This window comes from Battus philenor, unplaced genomic scaffold (genome assembly GCF_028537555.1).
Source record: "Battus philenor isolate CCGP_79_NKW_IND1 unplaced genomic scaffold, ilBatPhil1.0.hap1 SCAF_9, whole genome shotgun sequence".
Classification (NCBI taxonomy): Eukaryota; Metazoa; Arthropoda; class Insecta; order Lepidoptera; family Papilionidae; genus Battus; species Battus philenor.
Window position 1 is genome coordinate 8,021,615 of NW_027181759.1, and position 19,432 is coordinate 8,041,046.

At 33.4% G+C, this 19,432-nt stretch overlaps 4 protein-coding genes across 6 annotated transcripts; 1 reads left to right on the top strand and 3 right to left on the bottom strand.

The window, feature by feature from the left end:
- Positions 1 to 1,956: 1,956 nt before the first annotated feature.
- Positions 1,957 to 7,431, bottom strand: LOC137932289 (uncharacterized). The gene is made up of 5 exons (XM_068775895.1): positions 7,363 to 7,431; positions 6,149 to 6,324; positions 4,076 to 4,178; positions 2,896 to 3,083; positions 1,957 to 2,073 (listed from the first exon to the last, which is right to left on the bottom strand). The coding sequence occupies exons 1-5, from the start codon at positions 7,429 to 7,431 to the stop codon at positions 1,995 to 1,997; spliced, it is 615 nt and encodes a 204-aa protein (XP_068631996.1). The 3' UTR covers positions 1,957 to 1,994.
- A 1,844-nt stretch (positions 7,432 to 9,275) lies between these two features.
- LOC137932029 (uncharacterized) lies at positions 9,276 to 11,348 on the bottom strand. The gene is made up of 3 exons (XM_068775581.1): positions 11,217 to 11,348; positions 10,979 to 11,146; positions 9,276 to 9,485 (listed from the first exon to the last, which is right to left on the bottom strand). The coding sequence occupies exons 1-3, from the start codon at positions 11,346 to 11,348 to the stop codon at positions 9,276 to 9,278; spliced, it is 510 nt and encodes a 169-aa protein (XP_068631682.1).
- A 615-nt stretch (positions 11,349 to 11,963) lies between these two features.
- LOC137932429 (uncharacterized) lies at positions 11,964 to 14,411 on the bottom strand. Its single transcript, XM_068776043.1, has 2 exons — positions 14,243 to 14,411; positions 11,964 to 13,514 (listed from the first exon to the last, which is right to left on the bottom strand). Exons 1-2 carry the CDS (start codon positions 14,409 to 14,411, stop codon positions 12,019 to 12,021), a joined length of 1,665 nt encoding a protein of 554 aa, XP_068632144.1. The 3' UTR covers positions 11,964 to 12,018.
- Positions 14,412 to 15,504: 1,093 nt separating this feature from the next.
- Positions 15,505 to 19,394, top strand: LOC137932217 (uncharacterized). 3 transcript variants are annotated; one of them, XM_068775817.1, is made up of 4 exons: positions 15,505 to 15,600; positions 16,377 to 16,554; positions 16,823 to 17,016; positions 17,855 to 19,394. In XM_068775817.1, the coding sequence occupies exons 3-4, from the start codon at positions 16,842 to 16,844 to the stop codon at positions 19,324 to 19,326; spliced, it is 1,647 nt and encodes a 548-aa protein (XP_068631918.1). In that variant the 5' UTR covers positions 15,505 to 15,600; positions 16,377 to 16,554; positions 16,823 to 16,841; the 3' UTR covers positions 19,327 to 19,394. The 3 variants fall into 3 exon arrangements, with proteins under 3 accessions (XP_068631918.1, XP_068631919.1, XP_068631920.1); XM_068775818.1 differs by having other exon boundaries at positions 15,513 to 15,600; positions 16,356 to 16,554; XM_068775819.1 differs by lacking the exon at positions 15,505 to 15,600 and having other exon boundaries at positions 15,825 to 16,554.
- Positions 19,395 to 19,432: the final 38 nt, after the last annotated feature.

Genomic DNA, 19,432 nt, shown 5'->3' on the forward strand with positions numbered 1-19,432 from the left:
GGAAACGTACTCGAGTGCCAAGGGTTAATATTCTTGTTTGCTCATCCATGATTTCTAAACCAAAATCTTAAGGTTCCAGCGGTCATCAATTCAGTGAAATCTTGTGACTTCCATACTATTATTTGCTACGTCGGTTATTGAGTTATTGAGAGAGGTTAATAGTCAAGGAACAAATCAAAACAAGAAAAGAAATATTTTGTTTTTAGTCTATGGACAAGCAGTGTTTTCGATTTTAAGCAAACTCTTCAAGTATTAGGTAGGTTAAACGTTTAGTTCGGATGGACATCCGAACTAAACGTTTAACCTGCAAATAACAGACAAACCAAAAAAAAAAAGAAACTCCAACATTAATGACTTTCTATAAATTTATAGAAGTTATTAAACAGGAACCTACAGTACCCAGCGATAAATATTGCACATCGACTTTTGGAAAGAGATAGTCGGACTATTTATCGCCAGGTACTGTAGTTTCCTTTTTATACAAACAAATTAACATGTTCAAAGATAAGTATTCAAATGCCGTTTAGTTTCAACAAAACGCCCTGAATTATGTCCAATTTATTATGAATTATTATTATTACATTGATATTTAAATTTTATGTAAATACATGTTATGGAAACCAAATTAATGAATCAAAGCTTACATAGCTTTGATTCCAAAACGTTGTTTTGATTATACTTATACGTGAAAGAACGAACGAAACCAAGAACGTATTGGACCAAATATAGTAATTAAGTGCCTTCTTAAAAGCTTTTGTCGGTAAGGGTTTTTTAATTTTATTTATTTGTAAATAAAGGCTTTAAAATAAAATGCGTTATATTTATTGAAAAGTGAGACAAATTTAATTTTGTGTCGTTGTCATTGGCACAGATCACCTTCATTTTGGCCATAGGATGCCCACAAGTGGACATTGCGTACTGTGCACTTCATTCCAAAACATTGTTTTGATAATATATATATGTAAAAAAACCTATTTGACTAAATATAGTTATGTGCCTACATAGAAGCTTTTATCTTGTAAGGTTTTTGATTTATTATAAATAAAGGCTTTAAACTAAAATGCGTTTTATTTTTTGGAAAATGGGAAACTTTAAATTTTCTGTTGACGTGACTGGCACTATCATCATTTCAGCATTTATAGGAGGTCCTCTGGTAGACATGGTGTTCCTGTAGATTTCCGATAGACCGTTAAGTGGCGTTGAAAGGTCCTTACAAAGCTCTTGATCATAGGTGTAAAGCATGATTGCACAGACTTATAAAGACTAGGAGCCACTCGAGCAAATCATGAACTGATGGCGGGTCTGCCGCCAGAAGTATAGGTAATTAAAGACAATAAAGAATTGATTATAACTTGGTCGTTTTGAATTCAATATTTCTCGAATGTACGAGAATATTATTTTTGCTGTCGGCGGTCCACCAGTATTCGACCGGCGGACCGCGGTCTGTGCATCCATGGTGTAAAGACTGCTCTTCGCTATCAGCGACTGTAAGGCCACTGTTAGCGACTATCGATGCGGACTAGTCTCCGTGGACGAGAGGCGCTTTACTGTATAATAGCGTTGAACACATTGTGCTTTGAAGTAACTGTTATGGATTTAATCCTTTTCTGTTATACGCGCGCAAGCGAAGTTTGTTTTTTGTTGTATTGACAATTATTTTAGAGTACAACGTAAATAGATATATTAATATATAAGCACAATAATTTAGTTTCATATCAGCTTATATATCATATTCATAACGTTTATATTAAAAAGGAAAAGTGAAAACAAAACTTATTAAATAAACAACTAAATTATTCTCTTGAAAACAGCTCCAAAAGCATTCTATAAAATTTTTCAATAATTTAAAAGTAAGTCAAATTCATCACCAATACTGACTTACAATAACCTAACTTAATTAATGTTAAGGTGATAATAAAAAAAAGTTGTGTAAATATTTTATTATTATTAGTTCATGGTTATATTTTGGTATGCCGCTGATCTTTGAAAGCAAGTTAGCTTTCTTTTATTTTTTGATACCTTCTCTCCTGTCGGACTCTCGAATTGAATTCAAAAAACTTTGCAATGAAATACCTGTAGACAAAAAATAATGATTATATGAACAAAACTCCATAACTACTTAGTATTAATTTTAAATGCAGTTAGCTTAATTGGTTTCACATTTTCCTTAACAACTTGAAAACCGATCCGGTGATATGCAAACTAAATCGTAATAATACCTTAGTAAATTTGGAAAAATGGTATTATTTTATTTTTGCCAATCCCGAGAAATTTGAGTATGTTGCGGCCCGAGCCAAGGCTTCCCAAGCTCCGCTATTTTGAAAGGTTTTTGGTTATACGGCCTGCCCTTTTGCATTCTCAGAACCTGCAAATGCCACTTTAACAAAAGAGCAAGTGAGGACAAAAAAGAATATAAATTCTTTAATAACTGGTCCATTTAAAATCGTAGTTAAGATTTGTAGACGTCGTTTCGTCCCATAGACGCTTACTTAAGACATAGACCTCTTCCAGAGATATCTCGAGGGATATATCGTGACCAAGCTTGACAAGGGATTTGGAGATCGCAGAATGGTATTATGGTAAGCAGAGAACGCTGCTACCCTTGCTAGGACTTACCCTGCGCAGGACTGCAAACTTATTTGTAAGTAGTGGTTGTCCTATATCGCAAGTCTCGGACCCATACTGCTAAGAGCTACCTCTACTCATATCATCCATACCTCTTTTAGTATTTACAATTTAAGTGTTTATTATTATTTGTGACAATAATTTCAACTTGTCTTTGAAATATAATAATTTAATAAACTTAATTGAGATATGCCTAACCTCGTTATAAACATTTAAATTTTTGTATATTTCTATTAAAAACTATATAAATCAATAAGCTTGATCACCCACCAAACTAATATTTCAACTGTAACTAGTCCACAAGCTCCAAATATTTGTGACAAAATTTTGGTAGGAGGTTCCGAGCTACGTAATACAGTGAATAACAATGCATCACTCGCGTCCGAGGCTGCCTCCAAAGCAGCCACCATTAAGGCCGGTGCTGCCAACCAACGGGCGCCTCGTTGCCACCACGACTTCTAAACACAAGATTTCAAAGTTTAATAATAAGTACAAAAATAAAACTTTTGAGGGGGAAAGATACCAAATATTCAATGATCAAGATATTTTAACCTAGTTATCCTTAGCCATAGACTACAAGACAGATTTTATTAGGAGTGTGTGGAAGAATGATATGATCGAGTTGTATTTGTATTGTGCATGCAGGTGATTGAAAATAGGTGTAAAAGCTTTAAAATGGTAAACCTCGAGCCAAAAATGTTGACGAGCGTGTGGACTGTATGAACGGATTGTAAAAATAAATGAAAACGATGGTGGTTATATAATTATAATTTTACAAAATTAGGTAACAGTAAAGTAATATGTAAGAATAGACCGACAGAACAATCGAACCAGTAAAACTGCATAGCGACACAAACTGTTAACATAAAAAGTATTAAAAAAAAAAAACAAAAATATTAAGAGTTTTTAAATGACTCGGTCAGTCGCCAACATTTGCTATCAATTAACGAATGCTACATCCTGTCCAAAAATCAATAATTAAAAAAAATAGTATGTATAGTAAAAAAAAGATTTTCAAAGTTCGGATTTCTACATATTAAAATTCTTCTACATAAAAAATTGATTAATGTAACACATTTCAGTGATCATTTTATACATGGTGATTGAAATTAGGTGTAAAATATTTTAAGGTGAATGCCTATTTGTCACCAAATTTACCCTTTTAAGCTCTTACTACCCTATTTCCAATCAACCTGTATTTAAATACAAACAACTCTCAGAACTGAAATGGCAGTGGGCGAAGCACGCGGCTCGAGCAATCAAGGGCAGCAGCCGAAACATTATCGAATGGCGACCGTGGGCCATAAGGTAAACTGACGACATATTAAAGGTAGCGGGATTTCACTAGATGCGGGCAGCGCAAGACCAGTCATCGTGGCGATGTTTGGAGGAGGTCTATACCTTGCAGTGAGCGTCTATCGGCGAAAATAACAAGAAGAACAGTCTTTACCTTAGACATCACTGCAAGAAGTAATAAAAGCGATGTTAAAGCTGTAACAATAGCACTACGAGTCCCGTAACCAATTATTAGACGGATAGTAGGTTTGGTGATTCTGAAAAAATAAAAATTTTTAAAAGTAGATATAAACTTACTCTCATAATGTTTAAACAGCTATTTACAGCAGCTAAATAGTTCTTGTGTAATTAATTTAGGATGTGGTGGTTATTGTAACGTAACAATTTTATTCACTGCCGGACATAAGAGTTTCCTAGAGGTTTTTAATAAGACTGGTTGCAAGTGGCCGTAATCATAGAACTACGATCCCACAAGTGTACTGCGCTTGCCGGTCAGTGGTATCCTTTCCAAAATTTTAAGGCCACGGCGTCCATCAATTCTGCGTGCTACGTGACTGCTCAATGCCATTTCTACTTGCCAATCTGTTGGGCTATGTCGCTTAAATATAATTTCGACATTTTTCCATTAACCGGGCGCAAGCGCAAAATAGTTTAAAATGTGCGTAAATGAAAATCGGACGCTATTTAACGTTTAGTACAATACAATATATTTTACAATTGTTAAAAATATCTTAACGAATGAATTTAAAATTAGTAATGAGTTTCGATAAATAATTACAGCGTCCAGGTTTGGGCAATTTAGGTAAAATTACATTTACGCCCGGCTAACGGAAAACTACTGGAAATTCTTACTATGGATATCAGCTGCGAGAAGGCTTACTTGTATAGATAATTTGTAAAATATTGTTTATAATAGGTTGTCAAATATCTCCCTTCCGCCTTTTTGTCTTTTGAATTTCGCGGCTATGTACAAAGCGCTACAGAGCTCGTATCTGGCAATACTATACATAATTTGAAAGGTCTTGACATAACCTACAAAACGACGCTATGCATGATTAGTTTGGATATTGCGTTCAACAGTTATAGACGTGTAAACATGGAGTTCACTAACGCCGAAATTCGCGCTATTTTAAAGTTTTCCTTCGTTAAAGGCAAATCCGCTAGAGAAACGTTCCGTGAGATTAATGGTGTTTTGGGGGATATTACTCTATCACTTCGAACCACGGAGGAATGGTTTCGACGATTCAGAGCCGGCGAAAACGACACCATGGATAAGCCAGCCGGCGGAAGACCTGTGACGACAAATACCGATCAAATCATGGACTACATCGAGTTAGACCGGCATGTGGCATCTCGTGACATCGCCCAGGAGATGGGAGTTAGTCACCAAACCATTTTAAACCATATGCAGAAGGCTGGATACAAAAAAAAGCTTGATGTTTGGGTGCCGCATGATTTGACGCAAAAAAACCTTCTGGACCGAATCAACGCCTGCGATATGCTGCTGAAACGGAACGAACTCGACCCATTCTTGAAGCGGATGGTGACTGGCGACGAAAAATGGATCACATACGACAATATCAAGCGAAAACGGTCGTGGTCGAAGGCCGGTGAATCGTCCCAAACAGTGACCAAGCCGGGATTGACGGTCAGGAAGGTTTTGCTGTGAGTTTGGTGGGATTGGAAGGGAATCATCCACTATGAGCTGCTCCTATATGGCCAGACGCTTAATTCTACCATCTACTGCGAACAGCTGGACCGCTTGAAGCAGGCGATCGACCAGAAGCGTCCAGAATTGGCCAACAGGAAGGGTGTAGTGTTCCACCAGGACAACGCCAGACCACACACTTCGTTAATGACTCGTCAGAAACTACGGGAGCTCGGATGGGAGGTTTTATCACATCCACCATATAGCCCGGACATAGCGCCAAGTGATTACCACCTGTTCCTGTCCATGGCGAACGCCCTTGGTGGTGTAAAGTTGAACTCAAAAGAGGTTTGTGAAAAGTGGCTGTTCGAGTTCTTCGCAAATAAGGAGGGGGGCTTCTACGAGGGAGGTATTATGAAGTTGCCGTCTAGATGGAAACAAATTATCGAACAAAACGGCGCATATTTGAACTAAATCCGATCATTGTAACACTTTTTATAAGGCATTGAATAAAGAGCAAAAAAGCGGAAGGGAGATATTTGACAACCTGTTATTTATAAGTCGATCGAAGCAACGTACCGTCTCGCAAAGCTTACATTATTTAACCTTTGAGCTACTTCATCGTCTTCCAATTCAAGCTCAACAGGCTGCGATGCGATCGCACACACTGACATTGATATTCCAAAGAGTGCTACCATAAGCGCTCGTAATTTCGTTCGAACACCTTCGGATGTTTCTTCACTGTCTCTATAACACTGTTAATAAAGTATTAATATATTTTCATTTATTTATTCATTCTTTTTATTGTACATTTATATCAGAAGAAACGGTAAAAATAAAGGCAATTTCTTACAGACAACCATATTATGTTTAAATATACAGTGTGTACATTGTATAAAATAGTTCCATAATCATCATCATTTAAGCCGATAGACGTCCACTACCAGGGATAGGCCTCCCCCCCCCCCGACCCTCGCAACCAGCGAGCTCCCACGACCATGACTGCCATTGGTCCGTCTATTTACGGGTCTACCTACACCGTGTTTACCAAAATAATTTTACAATATAATAAATACATATGTATATTCTATACCCAATAAAACAAATACATGCATAAAAGTAGATATAAGTATAAATACGAACAAATAGATTGGAGTGACGAAAATTAAAATTTTACAAAAATTATAAACTACCTGAACCGCGAGAAAATCAAAAATAAATCCCGTCGGATCATTATCCAAAAACTTGTCAAAGAGAAAAAATTATCATCGGGCAACAAAGTACATTTTAACCATTCTCTTAAAAATTCTAAATTATTTCGCAGTTTTTGTGAATACTGGTAAAACATCCGCCAACTAAACAGCATGTCATATTATTAAATGCAAAAGTTATTTGATGTTATTTGAGCTAAGTAATTTAAAAAAATATTTTCTGTTTTCAAAGTACTGAGGAACCATAAATGCACTGTACCTAAAACAATTAGTCGTCATTTAAGCCAATAGAAACCCACTGAAGGGCACAGGCCTTCCACAAAGATATCTATGGGGGATATACCATAATCTACACGCTTGGTAGACGTGTTGCCGATAGCAGTGTGGTATTATGATACGCAGAGGAAGCTGCTGACCATCCTCTGGAATATTGTTTGTGAGCCGTGGAATTGCTATATAATTAATGCATAAAGTGTGAATTATATAACATTGTTTCCATCGCAAGTATCAGGCCTCTCGATCTGCCAACTGCTCAAATAATGTGTTAGATTGTAAATAATTCAAAATGACTCATATACGTACCTTTTTTTTGTCGTTTAGACTATGTTTCAATTTCAATTTATCAAAAAGTGCAAAGCTGTCGTTCTCCATACTGTTGCCAAGAATGACGGAGCGGTTTCATAGTTTTAAAAAAATTTTGTCTTCCATTCTATAATATTGTTGAATGGTATAATCGAGTTAAGCCGTTGCGTACCATTATCGTTGAATGCTTGTACCGAACGACATGTATCTGACTGACAAAACGATTTAGCATTCCCTTTTTAAATTCCATCCCGGGGCGGCGTCTAAATGTATTCAGACTCATTTGCTAACCGACATCTTTGTAAAAAGTTTTTATTTTTAATATTCAATGTAAGTTATTGCCCGCCATTAATTCAAACTGTTTTAAAAGAAATTGAGTATAAGAATCCAATGATAAATATATTTATCGTGTATAAATTCACTTGAGTTACAATGTCTCTCAGAAAAATTAAAGTGATCACAGTTTTAAAAAATAACTCAATATTACACACTATTGTTTATGTTATTAAAGATAAATTTACATAAAAAAATATTAGCCAGAGAAATAAATTCCCTTTTGTGGCATTACATGATTATAAACCTTTAAAAGTAAAAATTAAGCATCTAGTAAAATAGATTTAGGTTACTTAGTAGTAATAGTATTTATACGCCGGTAGACGCGGCGTAAGTAGGTTTCCTTACCAGATGGACCGATGTCATAATCAAGGGTCGTGGAAAGTCGCTGAGTGCGAGCCACAAGACGAGTCATCGTGGCGATCTTTGGGAGATGCCTATGACTTGCCGTGAGCGTCTATCAGCTGAAAGAAGAAGAATCGTAATATGGCTATACGAGTTCATTAGTTCATAGACTGTTATTTTATTTTACCATATACAATATTATTAACATAGTATATGTTTTTTTGGACTGGACTTTCACTGCTGCCTAAGAGGCTTTTGTAAATTCCGCCGGTTTGAGGCGGTAGAGCATGGAAGAAGAGCCTAAGACCTCTTTAAGGAAGCGAAGCATGAGGGCATCCGAAGGAACCACGGCTCGAGCCGCCTAAGTGGGCCAAAGCTCGATCTGGTCGGTTGCCAATACCTGGCTAATAACATTACCACCACAACGGAAAACGTTAGCGCTGGGAGAAGAAGAGGGGGAAATCAATCTCAGCAACGCTTCTCTCTAGTTTAACCGGGGTCCGGCATCCTGTGTGATATGCGGATCCGGTCTCGTTACCGAAGAGACCAGTTGGTTAGTGAATGGATTATTACATCGCCGGTGTCTGGTGTTGAAGAGTAAACCTTATCGGTTCACTGATAAGGTTTACTCAGTGAACCATATTGATATATTACTACATATATTGAAGTATTACTAATATTTTTACTAGAATAAAAGTTATTAAATATTATTGCCGTTTTTTCTTTCATTTCCATCTATTATTACTTACTGTGATAATAAGAGTTATGTTATTATAAGATTTTCAAAAACAAAATTATACATCGTTTTTTGTTTGTAGAGATCTCCAGATGAGTAATAAAATAATGTACTTTTACTAATTATATTTTATACAAATCTAATAAGCTAAAGGAAACACTGAAAAAATTATCAGTATTTTATGTTAAAGACGTTATTATTAAAATTGCTAATTACGTATTTATCATTTATTTTGTAGATATGGTTAAATTAGAGCAATTACCAAGTATTATGATCTAAAAAAAACAATATGTCGCGGGGGACAAAATTATTGCGATTTGTTAACGACGAACATTATTATATTACGCTATAACCCCAAAAGCTATGTCACCGATGACCAAACACATTGTAAAGGGGATTTCGCCGGTGTGACCTATCTTTTTCCCCAAAAAGAAAATACAGGTTAAGAGATTTAACACCTTTATTAAAAATATTTTATACTATATACAATGATGACAATTTACAAATCGCAAATACACAGATATTGAGTAAAAACGCAAAATTCTTGACACCAATTAAACGTCATCAATGCCAGCGCCGTGATTATTTGTCGTAATCGAATAATCGATTTTAAATTAATTTTGGTAAGTAAGAGAACAGCGCCTAGCGTTTTGGCTACGACCATCACCAGGTGAGCAATCATATGTGGCAGAAATAATGCTGGATTTTTCTAAAATGAAAACTGATTATTTTAATAAAAGGTTTAACATTATGTTTAGAAAGATTTATTTACTGTTTTTAGACTAGGTGCAAAGGCATTAAGTCTTATAGGCATTATCTACCATCTCATACCTCTGCATCTGTCAACCTAGACTGGTGCAGAGGTACCAAGTACACAGGTGTGTAATAAAAAAAATGATACAAAACACAAAATGTTATATGTACGTTATAACTAATTGCTAATAAATACATACTTAAATAGGCGGTAACGTCTTATAAATAAATAACACATGTGTATATATATACATATATCTATATATCTTATATATTATACTGTTAGAACGTTGTTTAAACAACGGATTGCTGATTTGTGTAAATCGATGACTTACATTTTATTTGTTGGATAAAGATGTTAATATATAAAGAAGGAAACACGCGGTTTTTAATATATATATATATATAACATAAATTGCAGCTTGCCAGTTTGCATTTATAGTATTACTGAGTTTGAGATGGCAGAGTAATGAAAGCACTATGTTACACCCCTTTACCATAACAAGCTTGAGAGCTAAAATTAATTTATCGGATTAAAAGGATGCTATACTTTTCGTAAGGCCTTTTTTCTGTCTCCAATATAAAGTGACCCCAGGTCAGCGCAAGATGCAAAAAAATTAAAGGAATCTAAACCCAGCATTTCTAGATACAGTCTCACGCGAGGATGCTGGGAAACAAGCGAGCGAACGGACTTGCGAAAAAGGAGTTTAGAATGAAGATGAAGCCGAAATATGATCGCTGCCCAGTATTATTTAGACGCTGTTTCAATGTACAATAGTTTCTGAATAGGATAATATGAACCGCGGAGCACACACGGCTAAAACGTTATTCTATGTTATTCTTTCCAAACGGAAAAGACAGGAGCCGCGATATAATAAAAAACGCATTTAACGCGTAGCTAATGCGCATGGCAGAATCTCGGAGTACTTGAACGCCTTTTCTAAAGCAGTAAACTCATCATTAGATAATAATATTAACCAGTATTAATTGTAGTATGTGTCAGGTGAAAACATTAGCAATTGCCCTGCTTTGTAAGTTTGCCGTTATGGAAATTTGATGTATCAAATGAATATATAAAATCGTTTCAATTTAGGGTTCAAACGTTATTATGTTGGTATATGTTAAATTTATATAGGATATATTAAAATATTAATCCCAAATATCATACTCTGAATTCGTTAATTTTATTTCATCATCATCATGATTTCAGCCATGAATATAGGTCTCTATCTGATATTTTCAATAAGACCAGTTGGAAGCAGTATTTTGCCCAGCGTTTTCGGACGTTATTAACAAGGTGATTTCTATCTTTGGGCGCACGCCCTACGTCGAGCTTACTTGTCCGTGGTCTCCACTTCAGAACATTAGTAATATTTGTTAATGTTATATTGTAAAAATTAAATACAGTGTTCAACTTATTATATATATATTAGTAAAAAATATTCTTACGGTAAAACATCCAACTAAAAGACAAAGATGTTGTACTATTCCCATCGAAGCAGCAATAATTTTAAGATCATGACGAATTAGTCTATCTCTAACGGCTTTAGCGTCTGTGTCATGCGTATTTTCAGAAACTTTGCCAAAATTTTGTATTAGGTGACAAGCATTGACAAACTAAAAGAAAAGTAGATTTAATTAAATTGTGTCATAAACACGTTTAATTTTATAATAACAGATATTACACAAATCCAATTGTTCCGTAAAAATAAGTATAAGGTAGGCTTATGTAAAAAGTTGGGTACTGGCAAAACGCATGAAAATACTTCATATGCGGCTTTAATAATGGTCCTAGTAATAAATTAAAAGGTATCTTCATTATTTATTATCTTAAACAATTCTGTGTTTACATTGTTATTTTAGAGGTTATATTTTATTGCAACAATTAAGTGACAGTAAATTTGACAATTGCAACTATTCACTATTTTCATATTTAAAAGGCATTGCTGGTAGATAAAAATATTTTGCCATCGTCCATCATTAAGGGTTTAAATTTCACACGCTACAATATTTTGTAATAGCATTACAGTACACTATTTTCCTATTAGATCTCGCTAAGATCGCTGATTGCTGTTAATCGATTATTTTGAAAATATATCGGGAGGGGGGCAATTATGATAGCAATATTTATCTGTTATTAAAAATAAAAATATAAAAAAGTGCAACAAAATTGCATACTTAAGCTATTTAATATCAAGCCGGGTTATTGAACAGAAAGATTGTCAATAAACCTATTAATGTCAACGAATCTATCAGCAGTTGTATACAGCCGACGCACCATTAATATTAAACAAATGTTCTGTATCATGCTACAGAGATCTATGTTAGGTTTGTATAAAAAAAAAAAACAAAATAATTTTTAATACACCTTTATTGTGTCTTCATATATTTTAAATACAGAAAAACAATTTTGAGTTAAAAGACAAACGGACAATCTTTAATAAACTTAGACAAGTACATACTACAAAATAAAAGGGCATTCTCAAAATTCACAGAACGTAAATATTATCACAATGCATTTCGTTTTTCATTATTCCAGAACACTGAGTCATCATAGCTCTATTGATTGCAAAAATAGGACTAACTTTTTGTGAAGCGAATGAAATTAAATAGGCTAGCATCGGATGGTGTCTTGAAGGTGCCGCTATGAAGGTTCCATCTGTGCTGATACTGAGAATAGGTAAATTTATTGGAGGATGGTCTACCAGGTTAATGTTTTCAGGCATACCTCCTTCCTGAAATTCACCTTGATTAATTGGTTTTACGAAATTAATCGGTTCGGATAGAAATGGAATATTATCGGTTAATATAGATACGTCATAGAAGAAAATATTTGGAGAAATCTCGCCCTGAACACTAGAATAATTAAAAATGTTATCGAAGCCTATAATAATTGGTTGCTTTGTAACATTATCAGAAACAGAGTTCACAATATTAAATGTTCCATTCATTATTTCAGATTCATTTTTAAAATCTGTTACTTCTAAACTGCGTGTAAAATTTTTACTATGATTAGAGGAAGATAAATTATTAAGGTAATCAGAGGCATTGAACATAGATTTAACAGGTGTTTTTGATCCTTTGTTCTCCTGTATATTTTGTATAATTCTTCCGTATAGGTCCGATTCACCTTTTGCATACATATCATGACTATCGTGTTTACTTCTTTGTGATAGAAACAAAGGATTATTAAGGGTTGAATCAGGATTTACTTCATTGTTATACCACAATGTCCTATTGAAGAATGAACAGGTTTCATTTAAAACGTGATGTATCAACAAGAAAAACATAGTGAATATTTCATTTTGGTCCTCTTGATTAATTTTCTTCAATGCATTGACGTATTTTTCATTTTCAAGACCATCATTGTGTTGTTTTAATATTGCAGAAATTCTTCTATCAGGATATTGGTTTATGTTAAAAATGTTATTAAATGTAGTAAGATCCATAGCAATACCGCCATATTGCCACACTGTAAATAACCTTATGTAAAAGTTTAAGTAATATGCAGGGATTGTTTTCCATTTATAACGATGAGGTGTTAATGCCATATACTTGCTCAAAGGCATGACAGTAATATTAACATTCAAGTACTTTTTCTGTATATTCCTTATTTCCTTTTTATTATTTTGGTCGAAAATGGAGTCGAGTAGATTAATAGAAGGTTGTATCAGTTTATTAAACAACCTAGTATGTCTTGATCCATGAATGGCATTTTGAGTGGAATCATCCATTAGAAATACAACATTTATAGAAAGTGAGGGATATTGATTTGCTACGCTTGATATATAATCAGAATAAAGTATGAAAGGCACATAACTTCCTCGTGGCACTATGTGATGGTAGTGGACAGTATTGGCTTGTTTAGACGCATTGCATTTAATTATAATGGGTTGTCTTCGGTATGCATTCATGCCCAGGGTGTAAAAAGCAAGAAAAGATATTCCGATCAGTATGAAAGTTATCCAGCACGCCGAAAAAAATTCTGAAAAGAATGAATATTTAAAGTTCGTTGTAATATAAAAGTATTTCACAAAATTTCCCGCTTCACCCAATTTATTTGAATGGTTATCGAGGATTACAAACGGGAGCTCTCGCATATTTTGTAAGATATTTGAAAGGTTTATGCCAACGCTGTTGATGGTATTATATCTCTTTTATAAAAGATTATTCAAATCTTCACAATAACAATGTCATATATATGACAATCCATTACCATCTCGGGTCACAGTAGAGCTTGCGAAGTGTAGTGTTGCTCATTATTTACACCAAAATATTAGGCAATGCATTGTCATATGTAAGGTTAACATTCATCATGTCAGCCAATAGATGTACACTGGGAGGCATAAGCCGCTCCCAAACATCGTCACGATGAGCGATCATGAGCTGCTCACTTCAAGTGACTTCCTATGACCTTTACTATATCGTCGATCCACCTTATGGGAGACATGCCGACGTCGCGTTTGTCGGCTCGTGGTAGCCACACAAGAAATTGTCGGCGCCAACGGCCACACCCATCGCCTCTCCAGATAAACAATTCTTTAAGCTACATCTGTGACTTTGGTTCTTCTGCGGATTCCGCAGAAGTCCCGAGCTAATACCACCAATGTTTGAAAAGATCTATTAGAAAGAATTGTTGAAAACAATTGGATAAACACATTGTTGTTATTAAATTTCATTACTAAACAAAATTTCAAGTTTATGTTGACTAACCAGGCCACCGATCCATCCATGATTGTTTAGGAGTACGAGTTATGTGGCACCCTGAAGTAATAACACTTGGTGGTAGCTGCGGTGTACGATTTATGTTGTCGCCTCCTCCGCTGTCCATTTTTAACAAGGGATACTGTTCACCATCTTTCGTCTCTATGTTTTCGCCCATTGAATACTAAGAGGTTAAGAAGCAAAAGAGTTCTTGTAGTTGGTATAACAAGAGAAAATTAAGCATTTACGTTAATTAAATTGTGACTTCGTATAAAGTTTTGTATATATTTTATTACGGCTATAGTGTATTTGGCCTTGTCTTATTTGTATAATGTTTGCGCGTTAAAATTCCAATGTAATTTTACAATTATATTTAATAAATTAATATTGCATGGTAACATATTATAGTCTGTGACATTAATATTAAGAATGCTGTATCTATTATACATAACAATTGTACGCAATGTCAACTGTAAATTAGTCAACTGTATTTTATACGTACAACAGTTGATGTGTCATAATAAATAAATCGTATAAGCTTAGGATATTTACAGTTAGAATGTTAGCTACAGTATGGACGATATAGGCTATAAATTCACGCTATTGCAAAACTTAGTTAAAACAACTTGACGGTGTTCATGGAAATGACTCACTGATCCGCGACATTTTTACATAATTTGTTTTTAAAACAGATTTACAAGTGATAAAATAATGTAAGCAAAGTCAACTTACCTTGTGATATTTATGATTTGTAAACAATAAATTACACAATGACGTTTTGAGAAAAGTGTAAAATTTACACGCAGCTAAAATTTTTTTCAAATTTTGAATTTTGAATTTGATTGATAGTTATATTTTTTATTTTAGTATAGATCTTTAAAGAGGATTAAAGTTATAAAGTATTAAAAGAAGTTGTAGATTCTATAACATCTATTAACATATGTTTGATTATGGGTGTATTGGAAACGTTTTCTGGTTAATTTTACGTTCGTTATTTTCGTATCGTATATTTTATAGAAAAATAAAATTAGCAAGAATATGCTCTACTATCTAATTTAAGTGTAGAATATATTCATCTTAAAATTACTAATATAACCTTGAGCATTCTCGCTGAGTCGGCGGATTAAAATAAAGGTCAGAACATCAATACGTGAGCTCCAAGCTGTAATTGAAAATTTTATTGTATCAACAATATTCCGATTGAGTGTGTTAAGGTGTTAATATGAGAACGTTACAGTTTAAACAAAAACTTCACGCATCTCACCATCATTAGTTCGACATAATTCGCTGTACAGAGATCGCGCGTTTACAAAGTGATTCCATTTTGAAATATTTTAACGCCTTCAATGTACATTACATCTTTGAAAGTAAGACATTTGTATAAGGGGTTTTGTAATTTTGGTTTATTTTTTATTTTGTTATAACATACATAATTATTTTTTTATTTAGTGTTTCTAAAACATGATGCTTATATTTTTTTCCACTAATGTGTGTTTTTGTTATAAATTCATAGCCCTGTAAACTGCAAGTCTTTACTTTTAAAATTAGTAGTGTTCGTTTACTTTTGTTAGAGGTAATCATATTCGCCGCAGAATAATACGCATGAGTTTTGGTTTATTAAAATTTTAAACATCGAAATAAGAGTGCATTTACATTAAAAGATAAAGAGATAAAATACATCGTCAACTCATTACTTTTTGAATCTATTATATTTTGACTCTACTCTATTTCGCAAGGTGTTATAGTTAAGAAAATAGAAAATCATCGTTGTAGACACAGTTCAGCTACGCGTCTTGATAGTGAAGTTTTTTACAAACTTAAAACGTGCCTGTTGAAAGGCTTTCTTCAACTGGTCTATATAGATATGATTTTCTTGTTTACTACAATTTAATTGATTAAGGGGGGTGACTAATCTAAGTAAAAAAAGTAAATTTTTAAATGGTGAACAAAAAAGTAAATTTTTTGTTCACCATTTTTTAATTATGCGATTTGGCTAATCCTTTCACTTTTTCTACTATAGAACACATAATCGAAATTAATAGGTAATATATTAGAAACATTGTTCCCGTATAAAATACTCTTAGAAAGATTTTAAAATAACTATATCTCGTGTTTTTTTAAGTAAAAATGTCTCCTGTTTAAGAAATATTTCATGAAAGCTGAGTACAATGAAAAAGGCGCATACTTGCATAAAAATTAAGTTTTTGACGTAAAAATGTTCTAAAAAAGTAATTTTATGTCAATAAAGTCAAATCTATAACAAATCCCTAAATAAATATTCATCAAGTGTCAAAAAATCGCCTTTATATTTTTATTGCAGTGTAAGTATTATTCGAATAATATTTTTTTGTTTCTAAGTTCTTTACATTTCCTTATAGTTTTGTTCTTAAAATAATTAATATTAAACTATTTTTGGACGTACATTTCTAGATTACTTCGAATCGGTTTTTACAATATACGAATTGTCTAATAAAAATATATTGTGTAATTCATTTACTGCGCTCGAAAGAGATCAGTTTGATCGAACTTGACGAAAGCAAATCTTTGATAATATTTCAGTCTGTCTTACTCATATAAATGTCGTTTCAGTTGTTACTAATGGACAGTTATGAGTGAACTTTATCGAGAGCAACATCCGTTATTGTGTGATGATTTTTCTGAAGACGAGTTTAACTGTCAAAACTACAGCCCAAGGACAAACACGCACACGCGTCAAGTAGTTTATACAGGGCGGGCAAAGACTCGAATGAAAGGAGCTGCTAGTATTTTGACGAGGTGGCCAGGTAAACATAACGAGAATGGAATATTATAATAACTGAAAAAGGCGAGAAAAGTGTATACACTGAGAGCTTAATTTATTACAACGCCGTCATATCCAAGCGTCTGAAATACAAGCAGCGCAGCGCCGTACTCTATATCTTAAGATTATAAATTAATATCGATGGTTACGTACAATATGTAGCTTTGGTGCCATTGAATCGGAATATAATATGGACTGTGCAACTTATTTGAATGTTCAGCAAAAGATCACCGTATACACATATATTATGTAGATTGTCTTTGTAGTACCTACAATGCTGTTTTTTTATTAGTGGTTTTATATTCATGCTATTGGAGCATACATATCCTCTCTCATAACATAATATACACATGGATTCGGATTCTTTTAAAATATTCGTGGTTGGTAGACAATTTATGTAAAAAGTTTTTGTAGTTCCACAAAAAAATTAAAGATGTAATATTTCTTTTCATTAAAATTTATTTTATAAGTCCGATCCCTGTCATAACAAAAAACTTACAGAAAATAATTGCCTAAATTCGTTTTATGTATTATATAAACTGTGGCCTACCACAAAATACATGAAAGAAAGCCTAATACCTAAGTCAACTTTTAAAAGTCATACTTGGGACGATTCATGCATGAAACACGATTTCGAAAATTTTGGTTATTTTCCTTTTTTTTCTTAAATGTTAGTTTTTTTTTATAGATAGTATGCGATTTGTCAGATAAAAAAGTTATAGCAGCTTTATACAGTTTAAATCCTTTACATTTATGTGGTCGATATAACACCAAACTAAATTTAAATAAAAATCTTAAGTGCTTTTTCTTTTTTATTACAGAACATTGGTCAACACTCAGATACTGGTGGATGGGTCTCGGAATGATAGCAATCGTAGTATTAATTGTTTATAATAGCGTTGTTGCTTTCTCTATGCTTCCACTTACATACACAAAAATATTGAAACCTAGAACGTTTTACAATTCATTTGGAAATTCTGTACTGCAACAATCCATTAACATATATATGCATGTATTCGCCGGTACCGATGAAGAAACTAATTTAAATGATGTACTCCCTTATGTAGAAATAGTGTCAAAGAGACATCAAAACTTCAAATTTCATCTAATTGTGGTAAAAAATGACACATTTGAAAGAACAAACGCAATAAATGATCAAACTAGGAATAATGTAGCCCGTGATTCGTTATGGTCTGACGAAACTTTCGATAACAATAATTATAAAATAATGCAAAATAACCTTGACGTAAGTTATGTTTCGCTTAAAAAATATATGGAAGATCCGGCACTTCGAAAGATTACCAAAGATTTGTCGAAAGAATTTATTGAATTTTTAATTAGAGCATTATCTATTTGGGAAAAAGGTGGTATAGCTTTTAATCCTATCGTACTTACACCTAGATCACCTAATGCTATCTATTTGGAAAAAATACAAAATTTACTTAATAAGTACAAACAACCTGATAGTAAACAAAATTTACTAGTGAACAAAAATTTGAAAGCAAACGTTGTGCACACGCCTAAAAAGAAATTTAATAATATTCGTGATATAATAGATGCTTTGGAGGTTGGCAACAGGTACTACAACGGTACTCAATACAACTTAACGGAAGCAGAAGATAAAATTTATTCAGTATCTCTTAATATGAACAATAAAGGACAGGTTTCAAAGAATGAAAATTTCTCTGTACCTCTGCACAAACATCTAGCCGGAATTAATATCAAGGACATCAACATAAAACAAACAAAACAATTACAATCAAAAGACCATTCAGAAAAAAGTATCAGTGAAATTCATCAATTTGAACCAGAAACAAAAATAGACTTAAGTAATGATACAACAAAACCTAGTCTTTTGCCATTATTTTTAGAATTTTTATTTCCTAAAAGGGACAAGTTAGTGATTGATGATATTAATAAAATTAATAATATGAAAGATGGAAACAAAATCAAAAGCTTAAAAAACGCTGACAGAGGAGTATTAGATCACACATATCACGATAAAGATCATCACGGTTCTATGACGATTGATGTGAAGAATAAACGCGATCTGAATTCATATTATCAGGCAGAAAAATATGATTCTGATTCTAATGCTCTGTTATCAATTGATTTACGGGGCAACATTATTGCTTCAAATATCAAATGTCATGCGTTTGTGGGGAATTTACTTAGCAATGCAGTTCATCACATTGACGGAGAGACGCTCACGGAATTTATCATTGCAGAGTTAACTGTTTTTTGCAAGGGAGTACTCTTCTCCTGTAAGGGTATCGATATTATTTTGTTATAATGTTATTTATAAAACATTCTTAATGTTCATATTTATGTTATTAGGTAGTTTTAATTTAATTTATACGTATTGTTAGTTTTATTGTATTAAATAAAATAATTTTTTT